Raw genomic sequence first — 22349 nt, 5'->3', positions numbered from 1 at the left:
TGCAGTATTGCCTACTTTTATTTAAGTAAAAAGTTTGAGTTATGTTTCCACCACTGGAAAAAGCCTGCATATCGGTATCTGTTGATATCGGCAATTAGGAGTTGGACAATATCCAACACTGACTGTCGGACATCCCTTGATTTGTGTGATTTTTGTGGAGCTTTTAGTGAGTTTGTGGCATTTTGTGCAGCTTTTTTTTTTTTTTTTTGTGAACGACCAAAGAGCACACCCAGTATGTATCACAAGGCTATTCCACCAGTCATCTACATCTCATAAGCGGCCATGAACTAAACACCACAGATATCACAATTTGACTTTTGCAGCAGCAAGAAACGACTGATATGCAAAGCTCTTCAGCCATGCTTCTCTCTATACAAACACTCATAATGTCCACATGGACATCTTAGCGGTCAGGATGGGGTGGTTCACACAGGAGACCAGGTTCAGTGTTCTAGCAGCATCTACGGTCATCTCCATCTACATTAGAAAGAAAGAAAGACATCAGAAGCTGACCATATCACTCACAGTAATAGAAACATTTTAAAAGGATCTCTGGCTAATAAGACAAATATTCCTTAACATTATACTTGCCATCTATAACTAAAATTGTAAAATATAAACCAGTTAAATATTTTATTTCTTTCATATAATCTTTTACTACATAGGAACTGTTCCCGTCGCAGGTTTATGATGTCCATGTGTGGTCCAGCGCTATGGAATGCACTTGCTAATAAAAAGTACTTAAAATATTGCTTTGATGCTTATATCAATTAAGCTGTTTTTGTATTAGCAAACACACGGACAGGCCTCTTTCATACTGGAGTAGCCTAATTCATCCGCTTCATTTACAGACATCAGTAAAACGTGACGTGACGTCCGTATTTAGAATACAACAGTAGTGCTTATTTTCCAGATCCAAACTTAGCGTTGCACAAAGCTTGCTTAATAGCGACATCAATTCATTCCAATCCACATTAAATGTCGCGCTCTGCGCGTTCATTCATCCGTATGGTATCGCTCATTTCATTAGCTTCAATAGCGTGACACATCCATGGTTAGATCCTTCCAATCGATCCAATTTCAATACTTGTGTCCGTATCAGAGTAAAGATTTCAACTTGAATGTAGGGCCAATATGCCTTTCTTTCTTTTATCACCAGAGATATACGGTTTAACGTGCTCACACTTTGGGACTTGGGCGTCTTGTTGTTTACTCACTTGTAGTCGTTTGTCGATGGTGATTGATGATGACTGTCAAGTTATTCGGGATTTTCTTCAGAAACCTTTTTGCCCAAACTTGAAAAACGGCTTAGCCGACAGGGGGAACTGTGGTCAACTCAAAAAGACAACTTCTTTCCTCTTTTGTTTGTTTTTACTTGAAATTGTGGTACAGGTAAGTACAGTTGTTGGTTAGGTATTAGGTATTTAGGCATTAGGTTGAAAACCTTAAACAGAGAAAAAGACAAAAAACAAATACAAGCTGTCATTAACTATGTAAGGTCATACTTAAACAAAAACAATAACTGAAATTCACTCATTTCACTCGAATAACCATAGTTACTAATGTAACCTACATGACTGAATCACTAGTCACTTGGGTAATCTAAATAAACAGGTTGTTTTAACTCATATTTCTTCCATAATTCAATTCAAGATCATCACATCAACTTAGCAAGCCTATATGCAACTTAAATCAAACTTATAGCTAATTATAGCAGTTAAATTTGGCCTAGCAGCACAAAAACATAAATAACTTTTATAATAAATTTAAGCAACAAAATAAACTTCAATGCAGTAACAATTAACGCACCAGTGGCATTCCCCTTGATGGCTTGAGGTTTCGGTCTTCCCAGCTCCAATGTTTGCAGTTCAGTTCATGAAAAGTCTGTCAGTTTGTTCTGTTTCTCTCCATGCTGTGTTCTCCACTGCTGCTGCTCTCATACTGGACAAACACTTCCTGTTTTCAGTGCCTCGCCCCAATCAGTGATTGTCACCAGGTGCTGACTACTCATGATCAGTGATTGACACCAATGATTGATGCCAATTAGGCCAATTAGGGGTTTTGACAGCACAATGACTGCAACAGGTTGATATTATGGTAGGAGTTTGTGTCGTGTGAGTGTAATGGTTTCAAAATAAACGGGGCAAACAAAACAAGAACAGGCTCCAGACATAAACTAAATAAAGGTCTCAAAAAACAGACGAGCGCAGGGTTCAATAAACAAATAATAAAGTACTTTTCTTTCTTTCTTTCCTTTCTTGTTTGTGCGTTGCGTGCGAGCTGTTGAAATCTGTGTCTCTGCTCCGCTCGGCCGCGACAGTCCCCCCCAACGCAATTCTGGCTACCCAAAGTAGGCTACCAGTGAAAACATCAACTTCTTTTTTCCCACCGCTGCGGGGGGGGGGGCTGCGGGGAGGCGGGGCTGCGGGGAGCCCCCATGAGGATCATCAGAACTCGTCGGCTCTGCTGAGGACTCCTTAGCAATCTCTTCTTTAAAACAGACCCTGATTGACAGGAGTTGAGTGGGAAAGTCATTTGGCGCATCTCTCTCATGTTTAGTTTAGGTAATTGTCACGGAAGCCGTGGATATAAATACATTGATTGGGCTTATGCTTGTATATTTGTGTTGTCATGGCGACATCTACAGGTCTCCACACAAACTGTTTCTTTCCATTAGCTTGCAAAGTTGCAAGCTAAACTCAACTGTTTACGTTTTGTTCCGTTTATGAAAGTGTTCAGTGCAAACTTTCAAAGGAAATTAGACAAAGTGTCTGTGGGTGTATCGCTTTATTTTATTTTTTGTCCTCTTGCTGTTGCCATAGTCACGTAATTCGATGGGTCACACATTTCGGTGTTCCTTACTTCCTTGCGTGACGTTTTGTTTAAGCGCCACCGACGCTGTGACGTGACGTGTACTGTGTGCGACGCGCGTGTGTTTCATGTTCAGAGGATTAACAACCAGATCGTTTGTGTTTACGGGTGAACTTGCAAACTACATTTTCCGAAAAAGGATATTTAAATTGTCGATCTCTAGAGCTACACCGTCACCATGAGCACCCTATGGATGGGGAATGTGAGTTATTCTATAAAAAGAAAATTCAGCTAGGTTTAACTATCGTTGTTAGCTCACCAACCTCCACATAAGTTGTATTATGATAAATAAAACTAATGTTGCAGCAGCTACAACAAAAGCATTGCTGCCATCAATGCTTAAAGAGTACCAAATAGTAAATCCACGCTAAAACTGTCATAAAATTAAGTCATGCCTCCTTTATGATGATGATTACCTGTTCTTTGGCTATATAGAAGTGTATATTTGTATGATGAATTGAACAAAGGTGGACCCTCTTGTAAACAAGTGTAGTGCTTTATTGGGTCGTCCACGTTTTTTGTATTGAGTTGTGCTTGAAATGTACTGTAATTCTGCAATAAACTGTAAATAAATACTTAAATCATTCAATCAATCAATGCATGATTTCCTTGTCCTTGTTATAGTTGGAGCCCTACATGGACGAGAAGTTTGTGACCCGAGCCTTTGGGACCATGGGTGAACAGGTGATAAATGTGCGGATCATACGGAACAAAGTGACAGGGTGACTATAGTACTTATTTTAATTTGATTTGGCCCTTTTTAGCATCATCGTAACATAAAAATGTTACTGATTCTTTTATTTCGAGGACCCCCTCTAAAACGAGATGATGCATCTGAAGGGGCTATCCTCTAAATGAAAATAACATCTGTATATGTTTTATTTAAACTACCCAGGGGTGCTTTGGGTTACTGCTTTGTGGAACTGACAGACGAGGGAACGGCTGAAAGATGTCTGCGTAAAGTCAATGGAAAAGCCCTGCCGGGATCCAATCCAGTAAAACGTCAATTTTCCCAAAATGTTAGATTTGTCCACATTACAGTTGACGGACGCAATGAGACAGAAGTCATGCTTGCTTTATAACATGTTGTTGATTTCATGCAGGCTAGAAGATTCAAGTTAAACCGAGCTACTTTTGGGAAACAAGGGGAAAGTGGGTGAGTGCTGCTGTCTGTGTGAAAGACAATTGATTGATTCTGAAAGAGGTATGATGAAGTTTCAATAGTAGTAATAGAGTGCTGAAGTCCTGACGTCACTCGCTCATCCCCTGGTTTACGGAAGTCATTTCTCTATGGAGAATAACATGGGGTCATCTTAAAATCGTTTCACATAAGCATTCTGGTCCAAAAATAAACAAGCTGTCTCTGTGTTATTGTCAATGTCTCTATCGTTTATGAGAGTCAGTCACTCATATACAGTATGATGCAGTCTGTTTCTAGCGAAAATGTAACTAATTCAGTAGCAGTAACAATAGCGTTTTCTCTCAGTCAGTTGATTCTTCATATCCATATGAGTGAAGTAGCCTGGATGATTTGTTTATTTTTCAAACGGTTATTATTTGAGGCGATCACAAATCCTCCTATGGGGATTACAATGCAAATAAAAAGTACATGAACCCGTGGATTTTCGCCCTCTACCGATATTGACGTCAGTCTTCGGTGCTCTATAGTCCTCAGTCACAATTTAATGGATGGAAACGGCCCAAAGTTGGGACAAAATAATCATCAACGTGGATCATTGAGACGCCAGTCTTTTCTTCTCTCCATCACAGTCAGATGTTCTCCCTGTTTGTTGGTGATCTCACACCAGAAGTGGATGACGGCATGCTGTACGAGTTCTTCTACAACCGTTACCCCTCCTGTCGTGGCGGGAAGGTTATCCTAGACAGCACGGGTAACTCGAAGTGAGTCGACCCCTTGACTATAAACACTTAACTGTGGTCTGTGCTTAACCACATTAACCCTGCCGTCCCTATTATGGGAATGTTTTAAGTGACAATATTATTAGATGCCGAAGGTCATGAATCCGACAAAGTTATGCAAGCGTAGGATTGGATCACCCGGCTCACTGGTGCAACCATTCTAACGGTGAATAATAATGCATTTAAATTGTGGCGATTTACAAATGTAACTCTGTTTCACTTAATTGTGGGGAAAATGTGAAAATTATAAATAGGCTAAAATAAAACATACAGGTGACGGAGCACCTTCTACAGTTCAGCAGTGCAGCAGGCAGGTACTGAAGCTCAGCTCTGCCCAGCTCCGGCACAAATGAAAGCCCTGCTGATTGCCATAGAATACTTTATTTATAGAGGGGTCCCACCTAGTAGATTTTTTTTTTCTTTATATATTTTAAAAAGCAATCATAATACATCATTGTAATCAGCGATTCAAGGATTTCACAGTAAAGTCCGAAGACTTATTTCCACTGAGTTGACAGGATTATTTTAAACCAAAAAGTCGAATGCTCTATACCAGTGGTTTTCAACCCTTTTCATATCAAGACCCAATATTTATTCGGCATTTGAGTCACGGACCACCATTATTGATGAGATTTAACCTCTCAGACCCAAAACTTTGAATATTTTTGTTATCGTTGGATGTGATGTTGTCTACAATTCCATGCTGTATTAGTGTATTTATGTGGTGCCATAGGAGAGATAACAGGCAAACGATCAAAATAACAATTATTCTACATTCTCTAATTGTGTAGACTTCTTGTAAATTAAGTCATGCTGATGTTTAACAATAATTTAACTCCAGAGAGCGTAAAATGCACATTTTACACAAGAGTATAGGGGTCCATTTTAATTAGTTGGGGGCCCACCTGGAACGTCCTCAAGGACCACTGGTTGAGAACCACTGCTATATTCATTGGCCCTCTTAATTGTTTTTAGTGGCTAAACTGACTGTCTTTGTTCAGAGGGTGTGGGTTTGTTCAGTTCCCTGACGAGAGGCTCCAGAAGAAGGCATTGGAGGAGTGTCAGGGGGCAGTGGGTCTCGGTGGAAAACCGCTCCGACTGAGTCTAGCTGCAAACAAGTAAGTTGCAATGCGTATGTCATCATGACTCTCGAACCCAATCTGTATTTCTTCCATCTTCCAAATGGAAAAAACTAGCACAGACCTCTGCCAACATGTTGGTACTTTTGACCGATAGAACTCCATGATGCATTAAAGGGCCTTGCAAATGGGGAGTGATAAAACGCGCCTATAGTTCATTTTCAATGAGACCTGCGTTTTTGCTCTGAGAAGTTGCGGTGCGACAACGCAAGCGTATTTACGCGAGTGCGGTCCTGTGAATTTGTTGCGCGCGATACCAACAGTTAGTGGCCTCTGGAGGTTGACAAGTTGACAACAAAACGGTCACCAGGGTCCACGATAACTATTTTATTTTTTACGTGCTTAATCTGTTGATTTTAATTTGGACGGGCCATTCCCACTGACAAGCCCTCATTTTAGTTAATTGGCATAAAAGGTTAATGAGCTATTCCTCTCGCCTCCAAGTTCATGTGCGAATCCATTTATAATCGTACAAGATATCCGGATAATGGACAGACAGACTTTGAGCGTGATCTGTCATGTGAAACTTTCAATCTGCTCTTTGTTCTCTTGTGAGTTTTAGGAACAGACAACCAGACAGATCGTGGCAGTCAAACTCAGGAGGATACCGAGAAAACTACCAACCGTACCAACAGCAGACTTATTCTGGTAACGGGTACTATGCAAACTGGGGTTATGATCAGAATGGAGGAAACTATGGCTACAACCAGTATGATTACACACAATATCCTCCACCACAGCCTCAGGTAAGTTCCCTTTATCAGTCAGCTTACATCTTGACAGTATGACAGTGTATATAAATTAACACATGTCAGTTTTTAGTACTGCTTGGATCATATCGTTAAAAAGAAACACGTGTTGTATGTTATATTGTCCTGGACTGAGTATTTTACAAGGTCTCAAATGTTCCGAAATAATAGTGTTTGTTCATAAGCTAGTCCACCTGGCCCTCATTGACTGCAATGCATTCCATCGACCTCCCCGGCTGCAGTTTGCCTCCCAGACTCTCGGTTGCAGTCTGCCAGCTGGATAGAGACAATGACGTAGATGACCGTACCTTCTTTTAGAAATGACCTTGCTCTTCTCGTTTACTATAAGATACTATATACTATAAGATGCAAGGAAAGGACGCAAGCATAGGAAATGAGGAGGACCTGAGTCTGCTGCTGTTCTCCTCGCTCCTTGCTTAATTGTCTTAAATGTCTTGTTTTTACTTGCACAAGCAGAGCGTGCAAGTAATAATTTCGCCCGGTCTCTTCAACGTGACAGCCGTCAACCATTTGATGGGTATGCAAAAAAAAACAGCAAATCTGTGCCTGGTTTGCTGGGACCAGACTACACAAATGACCATATGTCTTACGTAATCATTTAGAGCTAGTCATACGTATACTATACACATAATCAGTAAAAAATAAAATGGCAAATTGTGCCTGATCTGCTGGGACCAGAGTACGTGGTGTGTATGACTAGCTCTCAATGATGACGTAAGAAAAATGGTCATTTGTGTAATCTGGTCCCAGCAAACCAGGCACAGATTTGCTGTTTTTCTTGCATACCCATCAAATGGTTGACGGCTGTCACGTTTTGGCACAAAGTAACCACAGTATACTGCTAATCAAATTACAACTACATACTCTATATAGTATATAATCATACGTATACTATATACATAATCAGTAAAAATAAAATAGAAAAATTTGCCTGATCTGCTGGGACCAGAGTACGTGGTGTGTATATGTATGACTAGCTCTCAATGATGACGTAAGAAATATGGTCATTTGTGTAATCTGGTCCCAGCAAACCAGGCACAGATTTGCTGTTTTTTTTGCATACGCATCAAATTGCGCACTAGTAGCAAATAGTTACACCTAATGATTATACATTTCAAACGTTCCTTCACAGAGATACTGAGATGTGACAGTTTACAGCGGTCGAAAGTACTTGCGCGCTCTGCTTGCGCACTAGTTGGCCATTTATGGCCTACTAGTGTGCAACAAGCAAGTATGCACTCGGCAGAGTGCAGTTCTAGTTTAATCTATAATCTACAGTATATTGATTCTTTGTTGTTATGACCTGATACGCTTACCCTTTTTCAGGAAACTGCCGCTGAGGATGATGGCCTGGAAGGTTAGTATTTTCAGTGTCCCTAAAACGTGTCCACAGTGGAAAATCACTCTCTGGGCTGATTAGCATATTTTTGCTAACAGTACAACTTGGCAAACAAGAATTCCCAAATCTTTTCCCAATTTTTGTCACTACTGTGCAATGAATTTTCATGAAACTGTCCATTTATTACAGACCCCAACTCAGAGCTGAATGTGGTAGAAGCCAACAAACGGTTTATGGAACTCAGTGAAGAGCTGTATGATGCTCTTAGTGAGTGTCACTGGCAGCCATTGGACATCTCTACAGAACAGGACTTTAAATCTACTTCAGGCATACCAGAATCCGTTTATAGTTGAGCCTCAAAGGACTCTTGCCATGTTTTCTCCTTGACAGTACACTGTAAAATCCAGAGTATGGATCTATTTGGTTTCATTTTGTACACACAGAGTTAAATGAACACTTGAGGATTTTACTGTGTAAAATGCCTTCCCCCCTTTTGGCTTTTTTCTTTCCTGCATTTTTAAACTTGAATTGAACCCAAAGTACAAATACCAAACCATTTTTGCTAGCTTTTGAAATTACGTCCTTGCCGGTAAGGCAGTGTAAATTAAAAAATCACACTCGTGTGAAGTGAGGGGCGCTAATATATTAAAGTCTAACTCCTGTTGATTAGGTGATGTTATGGTGATGCCAACACAAACATTAAACGCCATTACAAATACATAGACAATATGACGTAATGAGGCACATTATGACATTTTCCCTTCATTGTCAATGGCAAAACAAACATTGAACTACATTGAACAAACATTGAACTAAAGACAAACATTAAACCTGTGTATAGGAGGGGCTGGCACCCCTCAAATGTACACATGCAATGTACAAAGATTAACAAAAAGAAAATTTCTATGGGTGAGTGTCACACATTTACTGTATGTACCAACGTTTTCTTTCTATCTGAAATGACACGTTGTTGAATCCAAGTGAAATAGGCAATTTTTTCTGCTATGGTCATCTTGGTTGTAGCAAATTGTTGCCTGCAATTCTCAAAGAAACATTGACAAAATATTGGCACATTAAAATGGCCAACACTTTGTCACTTGCTGGAACTCCTGTTTGTAACTACTTACTTTGGCACCTTGCATGTGTACACTTTGCAATTACATAACTTTTGTGTGATCTTACTTCCATACATAGCTCTATGCAATGAGGTCTTTACTCTTCTTTATACAGCATTTACCTGTTCAATTTAATTTTTTTAATTTTTACTGGCATCTCTTTGGAGACTCTTTAGTCTTTACCCATTCTGGCCCAAGAAAATGAATCTTGTATGTTGTTAGAAGACAATGAATGTTTCATTCCCTCTAAATAGGTTGTGTAAAGCCATGTCATTGTATAATTATTTTGTTTTGTGTTTTCCATTGAAATAAACTGATAACTAAAGTCCAGGCTGAATTTGTGCCCCCTCCCCCTTCAAACACACACACACACACACACTCTTTTGGCTTTTATTAGGCCCTGTGGAAGCAAGCAACCAGCAACCTCATGACTGTCACAAGGTACTCCAATGACCAAAGTAGGGGGGCTAGCCATCCATGAGCTGTTTACAGTTATAATCTGGTTTCCATTTAATTCCTCAGCAAGGATCATTTCTCTAAATGTGTTTCTTTCTTCGTGAGAGGACACATTTAATTGGACAATTTTTTAGAGTACCCTATTTTTTTACTTTGATGTGTTGTATAACATACAGTACATCAAATCAAAAAAATATATAACAGTACATGAAAGCTATAATAAGGCCTATACAGTGGCAGTGCATACGTGTATATTTGGAGAGGGCGCGCGTGTGACTAAGGGGGGTGGGGTCATACCTTAGTACCCTATGCGTGACGTTACGTGATGACGTCGCACGCCAGACTAGGAAGTCTAGCATTTCTCTTCTGGGGTGGAGGAAAAACCAAAACCAGCTACTGTTGACGGAATTCTCATTTTAACAGACGAATATGCAAGTACTTCCCCGTTATTTTTCACATCCATGATACGTTTAGTAGAAGCTGTTGCTACAATAGGATGTGCTTTACCCCAATGAGTAACTGTCCGCGAGCTAATTCTAACATATTTTTACAGCTCGACGCTAATGGCTAACCGTTAGCTATCAGATGATGTTATGACCTGTCATTCTTGCATTGTACCGTCACAATAAGGCATGGGTTATCTGTCCTTTATTGGCAACATGCTATCTGGACAGATAACCACTGCCTTATTGGCAATACGATGTTGCCAAGCTAGCATGAACTAACATTATTTTCCAATATAGGTTTAAAGGTTCGACCCGTTAAATGTTATGATGAATTGAACAACCGGGTGGACCCTCTTGTAAACAAGTGTAGTGTACGTCATCCGCTCACTGTTAACAGTTTTTTGTATTGAGTTGTGCTTGAAATGTACTGTAATAAGTTCAAACTGTTAATAAATACTTCAATCAAACAAATCAATCAAAATTCCGTCTTGGGTAGGTGCCCTTTTTTAAGAACCGTCTTTACTGAGGTGCTCATTTAGGATATAGCCATTTTTTATTGTTTGTTTCTTACCTACAGTCTGTGGTTATTAGAACCTTAATTGTAAAGCATTAAGCGGTTTAGTTTAGTGCTTTATGGTTCGTCCACAAAGTAACAGTTTTTGCTTTGACTTTTGTATGAAATTTACCCATTCTGCATACTGAAATAAAAAATGCAATCAATCAAGCTGTTTGTATTTTAGCTAGTTCTGTGTAGTTTTTATAGTTTAAAAAAACATGACAATAAGGCAAACCCCAGACAATAATGCATACCGGTAATAAACGTGAGTAACTAACTACCATATTATGAGATTACAGGCAACCATAATACAGTTGGACACCAACAACTGGGCCTGTAGTACGACAAAGCAGAACAGTCACTCACAGCAAAGATGACCTGTGTTGGACCCCAGATGTACTTGAATGTTGTGGAACATCAGCATGTGTTATATTATGAACCATATCTGTCAATAAACAACACAGGGTAAATGAGAACACTACAGTACAATGAAAAAACATGTGCTACAAAGTAACTTAGTTGCAAGGAACGTATTATCTAATCTGTAGAAGATGACATCAGATAGCATCTGGTGGTTGCCTTAGGCTAAAAGTAACTACCACTATACCAGGAAAACAAACCTAACAAATGCATGTTATGTAAATAACATTCTTAGTATTTGGTGTTCAAGGGAAACTAGTATATATCTATCTAAACAACACAAATATGTGAATAACTACCGTAAATAACCAACATGTGCTCTGTTCTCTGCATAGTATCTATCAAAATAAGTTATTCTGCGGTCCTCACAGGTTTAGCATATTTCGAAACCGAATATATAATATAGGAAACAGTTGGCCGAAAACCGAATACCAAATAGCCGAGTATGATTAATATTATATATATTTTTTCCTACATTGTTGTCATGGTAAACTTAACTTAAATAATAATCACTATTATGGGTCCATAAAACATTTATTCAGCACTTTTTAATGCATTCATTGCATACACAATTCGGTGATATATTTTGGGCCTATTCGGGCCGAATATTTTCTGCAGACGAATATTCGGTGCATCACTAGTATATTGATCAGGATCCTACCCTTAACAATATGTAATTATTTTACGTTCTACAGCATTGTCTTCGGGTCGAGCCTCTACAGACGTCTGCCTCCAGATAAGTTCCGGTCTCTCCAATCTAAGCCCCGACAGCAGCCATGTCTTACGGAAATGCAGACAGCTACCGCTCCGCGGCGCCTCGGGACTTCAATACTCTCATTCAAACATGCAGTTCCAACATCCAAAAGATTACACAGAATAGTATGTTTTTTTTTCTCTCAACAAACCGCTCTTTGTCTCGTCTATCCGTCGCTATGTTGTGTTTGGATGTTGATTCCAGCGCAGGGTTCAATCTAAACTATATATTGGTTTATTTCCCCGACAGCTGCTCAGATCAAGTCTATGGTGAACCAAGTAGGGACGAGACAGGATAATAGTGAACTTCAGGACCGACTGTAAGTGTCAACAGCTCTTTGTTGTCATTGCACACTGTTCTGTCGGATACCGGAGAACTCGCCAGTTTACCATGTCTTCATCGTTACACTAACATGCTGTCAAACCCACAGATGTTATAGTTCATTTCCAAAGTGATCAAATTATTTTGTGCAATTAAATGGTCAGCTAGATGATGATAAAAAGGTGAGTATGTGAATACCAATGATAAGTAGGCCTACCAATTCAGGATGTTGTTGACTAATGAATTACATTGTTTCCTACTTTCTCTAGTGTTAACTCTAAACAACTATCCTCTCTCTCTCAATTCAATGCAATTTAAATGACGGTGAAGTAAAACTAAAATGCACTAAATCGCGGCGAGTTGGTAAACTGGCGAGTTCTCTGCATACCGTTCTATCTCGCTCTTCCTTCTATACAACCTCAAGCTTCTTTAATTCCAAACCCGTTTGTGATCTCGCAGGCAGCAGATACAACACTATACCAACCAACTGGCAAAAGAAACTAATAAGCACCTGAAAGACTTGGGTTCAATTCCTTTGCCTTCATCACCTTCAGAACAGGTATGTGTTTACATTTAAACCATGTCCATGTTTTCATGATGCTGAATCCATCCCAAGCATTAGTTTTGCACAAAAACATTCCTTGTGCTAAAACGGCTGGTGGCTATGGCCGTTTTTAGCCCAAAATGAGTATTTTTCTTGCAAAATGAATGCTTGGAATGGATTCAGCATCATGAAAACCCCATAGTTTGAGTTCTATAGGTTGTTAATGGTATGGTCACATTATATGCCAATTATGAAAATTGCTCAACATATGCAAGTTAGCATCCAGCAGTTTCTAAATGCTGGGGACCCATACTCAACATTTCTAACATAAAACCTTGGTGTACTCAACATGACCGGGTTCACAATGAACCCAGGACGGCGGTGGTTCAGGGGTCGAGTGGCTGGATGGTAAACGCAAGGTTGCCAGTTCAAACCCGGGCTCCCCCGGAGTTAGTGTCAAAGTGTCCTTGAGCAAGACACTGAACCCCAAATTGCTCCTGATGTGCTAGTTGGTGCCTTGCATGGTTTCCACCGCCATTGGTGTATGAATGTGTGTGTGAATGTAAAGCGCCTTGGATAAAGGCGCTATATAAATTACAATTGGGTTCTATGGGCTGGCAAGTAGACTATTAGGCTCACAGAGGCATAATACAATCCCTGCAGCTATTACACAGATTTATTACAAAGATAAATGACACAGATATGCAGTGCGCACATTAAGCAAAAAAGACAACTAGATGTTCCTGCACTCATTGCACAGTTTCACAGTGTCAGTGCTGACATCATATCTGACTGACAACAGCTGGGACCCATATAGACTGACCTATAGTACTGGCATATTACTGATGTCATAGTGCAGACTGGCCTCCAAGTACTTTGTGCCACTGGGTACCGCCACACAGTGTTTTATGAAATCCCCTCCCCATATTTTTGACAGATATAGCTGAGGGCTGATTTCCCATGTGTGCCAAACACACACACACACACACACACACACACACACACTCATTGCTAACGTCATAGTGCTACTAGCCTGAAAGAGAGACCATAGCCCTTTCTGAAACCAGTCCCTTGACTTGAAGTGCTCTCGGGAGGTTCCCTCAGTTAGTGCCCCTCCAGTTGAATCAAGTTCCCTTGATTAGGGTGCTGGGTATAAAAAACTGTTTGGAAATACACTCGCCCTCCTTGTGCAAAAACAGGAAACAGACCATTCGTTGCCATGGTTACCATCATGCAATTGTGTTACCTGTTATTTTGTTTGTACAGTTATATTGCATTGCATCGTGTATGTTTGTGTGACATGTGGATTTCATTAATATGGAAAAAGGAAATACAGCGACTGTCAAAAATGACATGTCATATACATCCATGGTGTTTATAAATCATTGTTAAAAGTTGTTTTGTTTGTGTGGTTTCATTTATAGTTTTTCACGGTGGGGTAAATAAAGAGCCCTTGTGAACATCAGTTGGAGCGTTGTCTATTCTGCATCAGATGAAGATTGTTTAGGAGCAGTTTATTTATCATTATCATTTATTTGTGGTGGTACTTACATTTGTAGGTCGCGATTTCCATGCGGACAGAGAGCAGGGATGCACAAGGCAATCGAGTCTAGATCGGCACAGACTCGCTCTTGAGGGCTTCATAATCATAAGCCACTTCCACTCAAGGCTGCTTGGTTTCGGACGACACTTAATATGGCGCAGCCTCGCGCATATCGAGGGCAAGTGTGTAGAGCGAGTGGCGAGGAGCTGGTTTCAGAAAGGGGGCTACAGTATGGTTTACTTGGCATAGATGGGCGGACCATCTCCCTGGCTGAGACAGCTGGGGACTTCCTATTGGTTCACCAACCTATAATGTGCCCGCCCCCCTCTAATCCCGACTCCACACAGCGGAGAACAGTGACATCACCACATTTGGAGTGACACTCCTCTGCACCCTTAGGGCTCATACATAATCCCGTTTTTGGTGATAGCTTATCACACTGCTTATCGCACTGCAACGCGTTTTGAGCTTGTGGATTTTTGCTACAACAGTAATATGCAATGTGGGCCCTCTGGAGTAAGTGTGGAACTATCGTGGCCCTCTGGAGTGGGTGTGGAACTATAGTGGCCCTCTGGAGTGAATGTGGAACTATAGTGGCCCTCTGGAGTAAGTGTGGAACTATAGTGGCCCTCTGGAGTAAGTGTGGAACTATAGTGGCCCTCTGGAGTGAGTGTGGAACTATAGTGGCCCTCTGGAGTAAGTGTGGAACTATAGTGGCCCTCTGGAGTGAGTGTGGAACTATAGTGGCCCTCTCCATTGTCAAAGTTGCCCACCCCTGGTCTATGGGAACTGATGATCTGCAAGCTGAATGACTCTTTGCCCTATTTTTCCCCCCATTCTTCCCCCCCCTCCACCCCCTTTCCCTCTCGTTTTCTGGCCATCTTGTGTCTCTGTCTGACCTCAACAAACACCCTGGACTCTCCTCTGACCTTCAGAGACAACAGAAGATCCAGAGGGAACGGCTGATGAACGACTTCTCCGCAGCACTCAACAACTTCCAGTCAGTGCAGCGCCACGCAGCCGAGAAGGAGAAGGAGTCTGTCGCCCGAGCCAGAGCCGGATCCCGCCTCTCGGTACGTTTTTACTTTTTGCGTCTGTACCCTTCGGTCCACGAAGAATGGACTAATGATTCTAACAGAAATTCAGGTTCCCAGAACATCTGTGTCATCGAGGCTTCATTTTAATGCTTATTGCACATTGGTGTGATCTTTGAGTCTTTCTCTTTCAGGCTGAGGATGGTGCTAACGATGAACAGCTTGTGTCCTTTGACAAGTAAGTTCAGCATCATTAATTTCCATCCGCACAGGACTGCAACGGAATGTCTTTTTTTAATATAATCGAGTGATCTATTGTAATTACTTTTCTTATTCCTGTTGCACTTATTATTATAATTATTATAAAGATGGAGTGCCGTGATTGTTACTTTATCTGTTTTGTATGTGTCTATGGAGTTAACATTACTCTAATAGTCCCCCGGGTGCAGTTAGAATATTGAAATATGTCTTCCCTGTGTATTTTCGTTTTCTTCCTAAAAGCCTTTGAGTCAAAAGGCCCAGTCGAAGTACACCACGTTAGTGACATCACAATATCAACCACTCCCCCCCCATCATAGAAAAACAGTTCAGGTGGATCACCACCCACCTGAAAAGTAAACCAGGCATACTTAATGAACTGGTAGGTGTGGCCACATAAAAAACGTAATCTTAACACTTTCTGTACACTTTTGAACACTAAAACAAAATCTTTCTCCTAGTATAATCTCATAGTACCTGATGATCATGTTTTGGGGTTGGGGGGGGAATCACGGCATTCCATCTTTTTAATGAATGCAAGAACAATGGTAGTGCGTTTGCCTATAGATGATCTCCTTGGTAGGGCAGGTTTTGGAACAAGCCCACAAATGAGACACTGGGACCCCCTTTCCACCGTTTGGGAACCAGTTCAGAACCAGTTTTTAGTTCATGAGCCAGACCTCCAAAATTGGAACGTTAATTATGAATTAAGTGGGCAAAACTATACCTAATATTAAATTGTTTATAGGATCAGTAAATTAATATATGATAACCCTTCCACAGTAGTAGCTTTTTCCTTTTTTTTCTTTAAATGTTTTAAGATTTGTAAACCAATCATTGTCTTTGTGTAAGTAATCAACTGGGGAAGTTTCATGGTGATAACAATCTAATATAGGTATAGTTTTGCCCACTCAATTCATAACTAACGTTCCAATTTTGGAGCTCTGGCTCATGGACTAAGAACCAAAAAGAACTGAACCGGTTCCCATTGGGAACCAACCGGTGGGAAAGGGGCCAGAGTGAGTATACAGAAATTGTGCTCTCTTATGGAGCGTGCTGCGTTAATCAGGGCGTTTGTCATGATACATCACTAAGCCAAATATGACTGCCAAAGTGTTATTCAATACATTTTGTATGTATTGGACTCTGTTTCACCCCGCCTACTACTGTACCCCGGCTAACTCCCACACCTAAATGTCACTCACATTATCCCAAGCGTCCGTGCTGAGTTGTCCATGTGTTTGAAGAACATAACATTTCACGGTTTGTGTGTAAAGTCAAGATGACTGGGGTCAGACGACCACCCAGCTGGAGGAATCGTCCATAACGGAGGAAGACCTGGAGCTCATCAAGGAGAGAGAGACAAACATAAGACAGCTGGAGGTGAGTGACTCATTTCTCTTCTTTCTTTCTAGCCCATTCTGGGCGGGAACCCATTTTTGGGTTCTGTACAGTATGTACAGTATGTGCAGTATTATATATTTGAAGTTTTTCAGAAAACTTAGGTCAGGCTTTAGAAGGCGTTTTTAGAATCGGCCGTAGGCCTAAATGGGCTAGACTAGAGCCAGACCGATATATATATATATATATATCAGGCGAATATATCGGCTATTATTTGATTCTATTCGCAAAATGTGTCCTGATTTTTTTCTTTATTTTTTTTATGCTTACATAAATGTTTTTAAACATCGAAACGTTATGTTATGTTGGTGTTTTTTTAATTTAAAAGTTCTCAAATATCAAAATATCCGTCAAAACATCAGTAATAGTCGGTGTTCTAGTACTCTCCAAAGCATTGCTCCCAGAAACCTGGTGTCGGTCGAGCTCCATTTCTTTGAGTCTAAACTGTTTAGATAGACGCTAGGTATATTGTTAAAAACAATAAAATAAAAAATCCAAACTGAGAGGACCACCCAATCTGCTTTTTAAAACCCCAAATAAAAATCACAGATTTACCAGAATTGACTGGATATGTTTGGTGACATTTGAGTGTCTGTTTTGAGGTCGTAGAGCACCATTAAAAGTACAGGGTGTGGATGGCATGCCATCAACGTGACATAAACACATTCAGGATGTCATTCAGAATGGAGCTTCAAGCACGTTTGTGGAACTGCTACTAAGAATCAAAGTAGACTTTATTTTCATTGTCCAAAATATTGGGAAGGTATTAGGTATTTGAAAATATGTTGTTCCAGGGACCCGCCAGAAGTAAAGATTTGAGTTAAAAACGTTCACTCTGAAAGAAAATATTCAAAGATTTGCACCACATTTTCACGATTAAAAAAAAAAAAATAGCTATTTTTCAATAGCTAAAAGTATAACATAATGCTTAAAACACCAAAAGGGGTTCCCGCCCAACACTCCCAACACACAATCGTAGGACACAAAACTACGGCTAACCAATTTTGTTTCGTGCAAATCCAAAATCTTGTCCCGGTGCCAGGATAGCACAACATCTGTTCATGTTGTACGTTTTCATCGTCTGTTTCAGTCGGACATCTTGGATGTAAACCAGATCTTCAAGGACCTGGCAGTAATGATCCACGATCAGGGAGAGATGATCGGTGAGTCATTTGTACTTTAAAACTTGTGAAATCTGAAGATTAAACTCCAGAATGATATATTGTAACACTGCTTACCTCCAACCAAATATAAAATGACTTGTCTTTTAGTTCTACTGGATGTCTTCTTCACTAGTCCCTCCCTAACATTTTAGTCTTGGTTTTTATTTGTTGACAAAATTGTGAAAATATTTATATATTGAGTTTTAGTCATCGTAGCTTAGAAAATATTAATATATTTAGTTTTAGTCATCGTAGCTTAGTTTTTATTTTTGTTTTTGTCTGTGGGAAAAAAAGGTAGTCGACGAACATTTTTCGTCTGTGAAATAAACACTGATCTTTTTTTATTTGTTTATCCCACGATTTTTGTAACCCATTTTTCACCCCTGTGTCAATTATCTAATGTGATCCTGGGGAGAGCAACGGACTTGAACTTGAACATGCTTCCTTCATGCATGAGTGTCCAAGTCGCTCCTTTACACCTGACAGGGGGGAGTTTCCCTGTTTGGATGTAGCGTGTGGAAGGAACACGTTTTTCCGACCAGTTCCTTCCCCCTCCATCAGGCGCCCCGGCTAGCCAGGGGGAGGCAGAACAGAGACCAGGATTACTGCATTTTTAGTGAGGATACCTACCCTAGGGGTAAACACTGATCTCGATGTTTCTCTTGTCCTGCAGACAGCATCGAAGCCAACGTGGAGAATGCAGAGGTTCACGTGGAACGAGGAACGGAACAGCTGCAAAGAGCGGCTTACTACCAGGTGAGTGAACAACACGCAAGGCCAACAAGCCTCCCACTTTTAGGGGACAGACATATGGGAGGTGATGGGGGAGGGAAGCCAGGGGCGAGGCTTCCCCTCCCCTCTTGGGCGGGGTTTTTCCTTTTCTTTTACATGACTTGGGCGCGTCAGACTCATAATGAAGTAGACTCTAGAAAAGCATTTCAGCAGCCAGCTCGTAGCATGCCTCGTTAGGCAATAGACTTTCAACCCATACATGCTGGGTTGAGTGGGTTCGAATCCTGCTCATATCATTTTTGTGTCCACCATTTTTGCTTTGGTCCGACATGCTTTTCGACATGCTTTGCGACATGCTTGCGGTTATGTTTAGGTTTGGGGGTTTGGGGTAGGGTTAGTAATAGTAATGTTATGTTTAGGTTTGGGGGTTTGGGGTAGGGTTAGTAATAGTAATGTTATGTTTAGGTTTGGGGGTTTGGGGTAGGGTTAGTAATAGTAATGTTATGTTTAGGTTTGGGGGTTTGGGGTAGGGTTAGTAATAGTAATGTTATGGTTAGGTTTGGGGGTTTGGGGTAGGGTTAGTAATAGTAATGTTATGTTTAGGTTTGGGGGTTTGGGGTAGGGTTAGTAATAGTAATGTTATGGTTAGGTTTGGGGGTTTGGTGGTAGGATTTAGTAATGGTAATGTCCGACATACAGTACATGTTCACCTGTTGGCTTTGTGTGGTGCCACTCAAAGTGACTACTGGGTTGGCCTTCCTTGGATGCATGTTCCAACCCCTAGTATGTCTGTCAGAAGACGTTGAGGGGTGATTTCACCCGTTTGCCCCATTTTAGCACCTCTTTGAGTGAACACTTTGAGCATCATTACCCACCTGACTTCAACGTCTTTCCCCACAGCAAAAGTCGCGTAAGAAGATGTGCATCTTAGCTATGGTCGTCTCCATAGTGCTCACCATACTCGGCATCATCATCTGGCAAGCGTCTAGATGAAGAGAGGAGAGCAAAACCATCCTTTCTCACACTGCTATATATTTATTTTATCAACACCCACCCACCCCACCCCACACCCTCCTGAAGCCAAGAAGGATCAAGAATAAGAGTGGGAAAAGATCTTTGAAAGGGAACATCCATCCATTAACCCCTTTCAACCTGCTATATCCCTACTTTTGGCATTTCATTATAGGTAAGAGTTATTTTCGGAAATGTTCAGAAGTTTTCCAAAATGTTCCCGAAATATTCAAACGTAGCCGAAAACAGCCCGATCTACAAGCGCACAATGCGCTACATATATATCGTGGTACGTCGTGAGCTTGTAGACCGTCTCTTTTTCATGTTGATGACGAGGCTTACGGGGTTAATGGTAGCAATCAGAGCACTACATGGGCTGAAGGATGTGGTGGGGGGGAGGGGGGGACGGGGACGAAGGAAACATTCTGGCATGGGTCTGAGCTTGATAAGCAAAGCCTTTGCTGTAATTCATGACTGGACAAATTCATATTATTATATTGTTGTTTCTGATTTATAGAACAATGTGGAAAGGAGTTGGGGGGGATATGAGATTTCTTCTATCTAATTAATTTTTTTTTCTTGTCTTATTTACTGCACTAACACTAACAAACATTGCATTTCTAAACGGAAATTATTATTATTGCTAATAACTTTACGAATGATTTCAAAGTGGAAACTTAAGTTGTGTACTATGAACCCAATAGAGGGTAATTGAGTGGCAACTGGCAAAGTCAGTTTAACATTGTTTAATGCAAACAGATTGGACTTTTCAGTTTGGATGTGTCAGGGCTGTCAAGGCCAGAAAGCTTTTTTTTCCTTTTTTTTGCCACTCAGTAGGTGTTCCCGCATAACTTCCCGGTATGATGATGATGATGTCACACGCATATCCTCTAAAGGCCTATTCATAGTAAGGATTTTCGGTGGTGAGGTGACCACCGCTCCGCTGGTGAGGTGACCCCGCTGGTGAGGTGATCACAGCTTCGCTGGTGAGGTGACCACCGCTCCGCTGGTGAGGTGACCCCGCTCCGCTGGTGAGGTTACCACCGCTCCGCTGGTGAGGTGAGGTGACCAGAGGGAAAAACAGAGGGAAGGGCTGGGTAGAGCGGTGGTTTGCTCTTCACCGCTGCTCCGTGACGTCATGTTGTAGTTCGGTGGTCACCTCACCACCGAAAATATTAGACTATGAATAACGCTTAAGGCTTTCACCGTTGGTGTAAAATTCACCTCTGGCTTTTTTAGGGACTGTAAATGATTCTCTTCTGTTTTTTTTGTTTAATTACCTGTACAGTACACTTGGTTCTAACATGGAAGGTGTGTGACGATGTGATTCTGGGTCCTTGCATTTCTCAGGAAATGTGAGGTTGTGAGATATATATATATATATATATAGCACTGTTTTTACTGTCAGCCTGTGAACACACACAGTGATCTCTAGATGTAATAAAAAAAATGAGAGAAGAATAATCGACATCTTTGCAAAAAGCTGTATGCTTGCATTAGCAGGGACGTGCACTCATAGACATCAAAGGGGACTTAAGCCCCTGCCCTTTTACCCGTCTGTAAAACTATTGAGAGACCACTAATAATGCAGCATTTACTGTGGTAAAAGAAATGCAAAACGCCACTCCTTTCCATGCCATATATACCGGAAGGCAGCATTCAGGAGAATTGATTTTTTTCCCCCCACTTGGAACGTAGCATTTTGTGTTGAACAAATTTGTTTCGAAATCCATGTCGTTACACACCGCAGTAGATATTGAGTGCTGGGTTGCACCACTGAAAGAATTCTGATCTACAAGCTCAACGCGTCGTCGAGAGCTTGTAGATCTGCTATTTTGGTCCAAAAGTGCCCTCTTATGGGATTTTTTGCCCCTGCCTCTCTAACACTCTGCACGTCCCTGGCCATTAGCATAGCAGCGAAACGCACTCCATCCTTGCATTCCCTTGTTATTGTTGCCTTTGAAGCAGTAGGACCTAATATGTCTGTACTGTACTGGTGGACATGCTATGTGATGATGACTGTACTGTACTGTGATACGTGCAGTTACTGTAAGCGGAGTGGGAAGATTTCCATTATGGATTGAAACACATTTTTGTATATATATTATAATAACAAAAAGTCCTTTATTATAAACCATCCTAAATATTCTGAACTGTCTGTAAAATGCAACCAGTTTTTAAATGATTATCTGCAAGTTTTTTTTCTTTTCTTTTTTTCTTCTTTTCTTTTTCAGTATGCCTATGCGTAAATAAATGTGCAGATCTTTCCATGTTCTACTTATATTTTATGTTCGTGGGTCGCTGCAGTAACATTCATAGAACAGCAGATGGCAGAGTTGCTCAAACTAGGAGGCTTTTGGTATTCCCACCCAGGGACTGCTCATTTTTAGTGACCTACCGGTAAGTCTTAATTTCCAACTTGGTCCTGGAGACTCTTCACATGGCAATGAAAGTGATTTAAAATGTTTTTTTTTTAAATTTGCTAGGACAAAATATTGGCCCAAAGTGCTGCCCAAAGTCTAGTTGGACTAAAATGTTGTACCTTTTTGCCCTTAT

General features: G+C 40.8%; 2 protein-coding genes across 4 annotated transcripts; both read left to right on the top strand.

Annotated features, from left to right (window-relative positions):
* The first annotated feature begins 2923 nt into the window (after positions 1 to 2923).
* LOC308332292 (tRNA selenocysteine 1-associated protein 1-like) lies at positions 2924 to 9479 on the top strand. Of its 2 annotated transcripts, none has more exons than XM_080788103.1 (9): positions 2924 to 3073; positions 3496 to 3593; positions 3767 to 3866; positions 3975 to 4027; positions 4642 to 4773; positions 5793 to 5909; positions 6493 to 6676; positions 8027 to 8057; positions 8229 to 9479. In XM_080788103.1, exons 1-9 carry the CDS (start codon positions 3050 to 3052, stop codon positions 8390 to 8392), a joined length of 903 nt encoding a protein of 300 aa, XP_080644229.1. In that variant the 5' UTR covers positions 2924 to 3049; the 3' UTR covers positions 8393 to 9479. The 2 variants fall into 2 exon arrangements, with proteins under 2 accessions (XP_080644229.1, XP_080644228.1); XM_080788102.1 differs by having other exon boundaries at positions 6487 to 6676.
* Positions 9480 to 9954: 475 nt separating this feature from the next.
* stx12 (syntaxin 12) lies at positions 9955 to 22061 on the top strand. 2 transcript variants are annotated; one of them, XR_013965579.1, is made up of 11 exons: positions 9955 to 10041; positions 11728 to 11911; positions 12036 to 12105; positions 12567 to 12666; positions 15130 to 15267; positions 15423 to 15466; positions 16764 to 16869; positions 17978 to 18050; positions 18724 to 18806; positions 19683 to 20807; positions 20858 to 22061. XR_013965579.1 is itself a non-coding variant. In XM_080786728.1 (10 exons), the coding sequence occupies exons 2-10, from the start codon at positions 11809 to 11811 to the stop codon at positions 19773 to 19775; spliced, it is 810 nt and encodes a 269-aa protein (XP_080642854.1). In that variant the 5' UTR covers positions 9955 to 10041; positions 11728 to 11808; the 3' UTR covers positions 19776 to 22061. The 2 variants fall into 2 exon arrangements, 1 of the variants encoding a protein (XP_080642854.1); XM_080786728.1 differs by having other exon boundaries at positions 19683 to 22061.
* Positions 22062 to 22349: the final 288 nt, after the last annotated feature.

Source organism: Protomyctophum bolini (assembly GCF_963924005.1).
Source record: "Protomyctophum bolini genome assembly, chromosome: 17".
NCBI classification, from domain to species: Eukaryota; Metazoa; Chordata; class Actinopteri; order Myctophiformes; family Myctophidae; genus Protomyctophum; species Protomyctophum bolini.
This window is presented reverse-complemented; position numbering and strand designations above follow the sequence as displayed.